This window comes from Podarcis cretensis (genome assembly GCF_951804945.1).
Source record: "Podarcis cretensis genome assembly, chromosome: 17".
NCBI classification, from domain to species: domain Eukaryota; kingdom Metazoa; phylum Chordata; class Lepidosauria; order Squamata; family Lacertidae; genus Podarcis; species Podarcis cretensis.
This window is the reverse complement of record NC_137187.1, coordinates 38,246,676-38,252,675: the sequence shown is the minus strand read 5'-3', so window position 1 is coordinate 38,252,675 and position 6,000 is coordinate 38,246,676. Positions and strand designations below refer to the sequence as shown.

General features: G+C 49.6%; 1 protein-coding gene across 2 annotated transcripts in view; it reads left to right on the top strand.

Annotated features, from left to right (window-relative positions):
• Positions 1-1,220: 1,220 nt before the first annotated feature.
• PRICKLE3 (prickle planar cell polarity protein 3) overlaps positions 1,221-6,000 on the top strand; it is a 38,309-nt gene continuing 33,529 nt past the window's right edge. The window contains exon 1 of one of the 2 annotated variants that reach the window (XM_079960038.1): positions 1,221-1,367. In XM_079960038.1, the coding sequence (XP_079816164.1) occupies positions 1,326-1,367 (42 nt within the window). In that variant the 5' untranslated portion in view covers positions 1,221-1,325. Of the gene's footprint in view, positions 1,368-4,768; positions 5,370-6,000 lie in introns of those variants that run through there. The other variant, XM_079960039.1, reaches the window with a different exon arrangement.

Here is a 6,000-nt window from a genome sequence, read left to right as displayed (position 1 = left end):
GGAAGGGATTTGCCATCTTCTCCAGTGTAACCTGCAGGCTGCAAGGATGGAATTTAAAATTATACTCCCAAGATGTTTTTATTCACAATTATAATGGCATCCATTAGCAAATCTAGGCTTGCTCGCTCCCTTGTTTTAATATGCTCAAGTACAAATATGGGCTAGAAGTATATACTTAAACATTGCTTCAGGAGAGAGTTTACACTGGCAAGTCTCCAAATGATGCCATCTTTGGTAACAGCCCAGACTTGGTAGGATTCCATAAAAGTCTCACTTGTGCTACTGTGATAGTAATTGTCTTAGATCTCCCTCGCTCTTTGTTTATTAGAGTCCACAGTCACAGAGCTGGAGAAGAAGTTCTCTCCCAGGTACACTAAAAATCAATTACTGGTCTATATATTGAAATTTGCTAGGATATCTTCTAAAGTGCCTTTATCTGTTTTTGTGTGTGTTTTATAGCAAAATTTGACTCTGAATTTGTTTACCATCATGTTGCAAATTAAGCAGGAGAAAAGCAGCGTTTTAAATAAGCTATTCGTTCGTGCCTCGTGGCACGTTGTTAGGGGCCAGTGGCTAAAGTAATCAAACTGAACGAAACATCTTAATATTCTGTAGGTAAGAGCCGAGGAGGCCCGTAAAAACGCATGGATGGAAGAGGGCAGGTGCCTCGTTCTAAGGTGGTGGGTGGAGGAGTGGCTGGGGGTCTGGAGAGGAAGAATGTGGCAGCGAGGCCAGAGGAAGGTAAAAAGGATCGCGCTGATCGGAAGTGACAGCAGCGGGCACAGAAAGGGTGCGGGGAAGGGGTCGAAGAAGGGTGATGGATGGGAGGTGACAGCGGGAAAGGACCGGCGAGGACGGGGCTGGAGGGACTGGAGGAGCCCCGGCCAGCTTGGTGGCGCAATGCAAAGCCACCCGCTACTCGGGGGTTCAATCCTGCCTGGCGGGTGGTCCCTGACCTCTTCCCGGGAGGCCGCCCCACCGCGCGCGCAGAGGATCCTTTTGCGCTCTTGTCCGGCTGCAGAGACGGGCCATTGCGCGACTCACTCCCGCAGCAAACTGGAGAAGCCGGTAGGAGGAGAGCGGCGCGCCGCGGAGAAGGCGATCCTGCGGGGAGGAGGGACGGGAGCCTGGCGCGTCGCAGGGCAGGCGAAGGGGCGGGCCCGGGTGTCGGGCGGCGGGGAGGGATCGGCACGCAGCACCTCCTCCCCTGGGGAGGGAAGAGCAACGCCGCCGCCGCCGCCGCCGCCGCCGCAGCGCCCGGGCGCAAAGCGGGAGCCTGGAGGTGGGCGCGTCGCCCGGGCGCTGGAGACGGCGGGATCGGGGCCATGTTTCAGCGCGGGTCGCGGCGGCGCCGATCCACCCGAGCCGTGAGTCTTTCTCCCTGCGGAGGCGGCGGGGAAGGCGAGGAGGCGGGGAGCCAGCCTGCCGGGACGCCGACCAGGCCCGCGCCGGTGCAGCGCTGGCTGGCCAGGAAGGGGCGGGCGGGCCAAAGGCACCCCAGGATCGGGGGAAGGGGGGTCCCTAAGGGGCGTTGCTCCCCCCATTTCCTCTCCCCGAGGGAATCGGGACCTCTGTGCCGGATCAGACCCGAGGCCTTTCAGGAGGCGACCCCCAAGCCGGACCTGCTGTTCCCCGGCGGGCTGCTTCTGATCTCCGTCGCGGCCAGGGGCCGTGGGTCGATTTATTCTCCATGCATTTGTCTGATCCATTTTAAAAAGCCACCTAGGTGGTCACTACCACGTGCTGTGGCAGCGCATTCCAGGGTGGGAAGCAGAATTTCCTCTCGTCTGTCGCGAATCTCCCTCCCTTCATTTTATAATAGAGGGAGAAAAGCTTGTTTCTATACACTGACTCGGTGCTAGGTCTAATTTTATATACCTGTGTTATATCCCCACCCCTTACTCACCTTTTTTTTCCAACCCCCAAACACTGCCCTCCAGTCCTCTGATCGTTTGAATTGCACTTTTCTGCATTCTTTCTAGCCGGACAATATCCTTTTGAGTTTTTGCAACCTGAATTATACCCCGTATTCCCAGTGTAGTTCTACCATAGGCTTGTATAAGGGCATTTCAGTATTGACAGTTTTATTTTCAATTTCTTTCCTTATGATTCCCTAAGGTGGAATTCACCCTTTTCACAGCTGCCACATGTCAAGACAGCATTTTCACTGGCCTATCCATCCTTCACAACCTTACAGTCTCTTTTGTGGTCTGGCATCACTAGGTTTAAGTGCAATTAGGATTTTGTGAGAAATGTTGTGAAAACCGTATAAAAACCCAAGTACACAGCTTCTACAAAGATTTGTTGGCACCTTTGAAGAACTCTAGGAGGATAATGAGACAGGATTTGCCTTTGCAGAAGCCATGCTGATTCTTCTTCAGAAAGGCTTGTTCTTCTATATGCTTGATAATCTTATCTTTAATAATTTCAGCAAATTTACCCAGAACAGATGTTAGGCTAATTTGCTTGTAATTTCCTAGATTCCCCCAATTACTATTATTTAAATAGTTTTATATTTGCCACCTTCCAGTCCTCAGGTACAGAGGTCAATTCTAGGGAGAAGTTGCATGTTTTTTTTAAAGACCAACAATTTCATATTTGAGTACTTCAAGAACTTTTAGGTGGATACCATCTGGGCTCAGCATTGTGCTAATTTTTAATTTGTTAATAAGGTTTACCTCTGTCACCACAGCCTTGCTAAAAAAAGCCACTTCAGGCATAGGCATCTTTTGCACTGACATATTGTGAGAGTTTTAAAAGGACTGTTGTACCATAAATAAGGCTTTCTATGGAGCTACTTAGGGACGCAGGTGGCGCTGTGGTGTAAACCACTGAGCCTTGGGCTTGCCGATCGGAAGGTCGGCTGTTCGAATCCCAGCGACGGGGTGAGCTCCCATTGTTCGGTCCCTGCTCCTGCCAACCTAGCCGTTTGAAAGCACGTCAAAGTGCAAGTAGATAAATAGGTACCACTCCGGCGGGAAGGTAAACGGCGTTTCCGTGTGCTGCTCTGGTTTGGCCAGAAGCGGCTTAGTCATGCTGGCCACATGACCCAGAAAAACTGTCCGCAGACAAACATCGGCTTCCTCGGCCAGTAAAGCGAGATGAGCGCCACAACCCCAGAGTCGGCCACGACTGGACCTAATGGTCAGGGGTCCCTTTACCTTTACCTATGTGGTGCAAGGGCCTCCCTTTCCTGTGCTCAGAAGAAGCTATGGGGTACTGAGTTACAGGAGATGGCTGTGAAAGCAGTATAGGTTAGATGTTAAGGTCTAAGTGTTTAGTGGGACACTGAGGTATGGGGAGTATGTGTTGTAAGAGTTATTAAAGGGTTGCTACAGATGTCGGGACTCTGGGCAATATAGGGTTCAGTGGGCCACTGTGTTGTGCCATTGCATGGGCATCCCAAGGCATTTCAGAGGAGTTATATGGCACCAGGATCTCTTCCCCCTCCGTTCTATGGACCAGAGAAGATGCTGAGAAAGGTTGAGGCCTAGAAACATTGTAAGATGTTCTCTAGAGCAGTATGGAGCCTTATGAGATAATGTGTTGCCCAGCTCATTGAAGGACTGCTGCTGCAGAAAACGCTGTCAGTTCCTGTGTTCCTTGGTTTGGTGGTGTGTGTGACCTTGCACACCCTATAGAAACTAAGCTGTGGTTGATGACTTGAGGGAGTTCTGATGAGAATTGTTGTAGCTGTTACCCAAGGTGATTATAATGGCTTACTCTGGGGTCCCAGGGCCCTCTATGGGGTACTGTGTTGCAGAATCCTCAAAAAGTGTTCATGAGTCACTTGGACAGTGCTTGCTAGATATTGGGATTCTTGCAAAGAATGTTACAGAGAGGCTTTGGTTTCATCCAGGAAGACTGTTCTTAAACAAAAGCATATTTTAAGGACCAGACTATTCCTGATCTCTGGAGTAACCCTCCAATTGTTGCTGGACTACAGTGCACATCAGACCTGGCCATCATGGCCAGTGGTCAAGGATTATGGAAGTCGTAGTTCAACAACTTCTATAGGGTACCATGTTGCCTACCGCTGCCTTTAGTGTTAAGAGGTCCTGGGTGTGCATTCTTATGGCTTTAAAAGAAATTTCTGGAGTGGGCCATGCAAGAGTAAAGTACGCTTACTTGAGGACTGCAGCAAATTTACTTCAGTGTCAATGGTTTGGTCCCTGCATACCTCTAAAGCACAACCTCCACACCTATGTTCCATCATGACCAATAACCAAGAGCGTTTGCTTGCACATACCACCCCTGTCCTAAATTTGAGCAGCAACGCCATGTGGATAGAATATTGCATGGGGCCACTTCCTTCTTGAAGGCCGCACCAGAGACAATGCTAACCTTTGTATTTGTGGGCAGGTGGGGAAGCAGTTGGTGGCTGGGAATATGAAAGTGTTTATTTTAATACATTTAAATATGTTGCATATTCCTATGAAATGCTGCCTTTAGTTGTTTTATATCTAGCATATAACCATAGTCTTGATATATCAGTGCTCTGAAACCTGAGACGTTATAGGCAAGGTACATAGGAACTTTCCTTCTACTGGATCAGGCCATTAGCCCATCTAGGCCCGTATTGTCCACACTGATTGACGGCGGCTCTCCAAGGCCTGAACAGAAAAATATAATTGTGTGTATGTGCTGGTAGCTGTTGAGCATCACATTGCCAAGAGATCCAAAATGCTTTGGGGTCTGTTCCAGGGCTCACGAGGAATTCTGGGGGTGTCTGAGCTACTGGAGCTTCTACAATTCCTATTTTGCAGAGGATATAGGTCTGTCCCTAAATCTTGCCGCTATGGCTGACATTGAGTTTTCCCAATGTATGGATTGTGTTATTCTTATAGCATTTTGTATCCCCTTAGTCAAGTGCCATGACGCTCTTGACACTAAATGAGTTAACAGGCAAAGTAACGTTTAAAATTGCCTCTGTGTGCAATTCATTACAGACATCCGACCCTGCCCTGTTGTGGGGGTCTGCAGCACAGGAAGAGGCGATTTAATCTCTTCCTGCTCCAGCTGCAAACTCCCTATCCCCACCCCAATGACTGCAAAGCTTGTGGGGGGAGTGGAATTCCCACTGGTGCCATTAACTTCTCTTCAGCTGGAGTCTGGAGATGAGGACTAAAGAGTTAAATCAAAGGCTTAATGGAAGAGGTGGGGTTTGCCAGAAGAGGTAGAAAGGTGGGGAGTTGTGTTGTGAGAGGGAGGGCGTTCTCCAACTAAGGCCTAAGGGGCAAAGAGAGAATGGGCGGAGGTGTTTAAGAGAGCAGGTGACTTTTCGGCAGCTAACCCCAAAGTCGTGGAGTTGAAGGAGTGAAGATCGCAGCTGGCAGAGATCTCTCCGGACGCAAAGGCAGGGAAATAAGGTGGGAAATGAGAAATCAAGCCTGTAAAGGTTGGGTTTGGGGTGATGGGGACCCTTGTGCTGTTCCTGAAGAAGACAACCGAGGCAATTATACAGCAAAGGTTCCTACGCTGGAGCTGGCCAGAAGGAGATGATGCACCAGCAGTAAGAAATATGAAGGTTGTGTTGGTCAAAAGAAGGCTCCCCTGTAGCCATGGCAACAGATGTGGAGATGCTGTCATCTCAGGACTTATTGTAGACCCTTAGCAGGAGATCTAGGGCAGTATTCAGCAATTAATGCGTCTAACTTAATTTCAGTGGGTCTACACTAATTAAGACTTACGGTAGTTGAACGCTCACCTGTAGCCCTTAATTTGTTGTGCTCATGTCCCAGTGTTGGGGTGTCCATGGGAGTGGAGGTTTCTGTTGTTTTCCTGCCTTGCCTCTGCCTTGGGGTGAATGGGGACCAGGTTGTTAACTCTCTGACTGGCCTCCTGGCTGACCTGGTTAGAGCAATCCAGGTTAGGTCCACACCTCTTGTTTGGTTCTGAGGGCTTGGGGTTGACAGGTGCAGTTCGGCAGCTGCAGTGGACACCTTTTGTGGGTGCATAAAGCTCAACCCCGCATGATTGCCACCTGCCAACTGTCCCGCT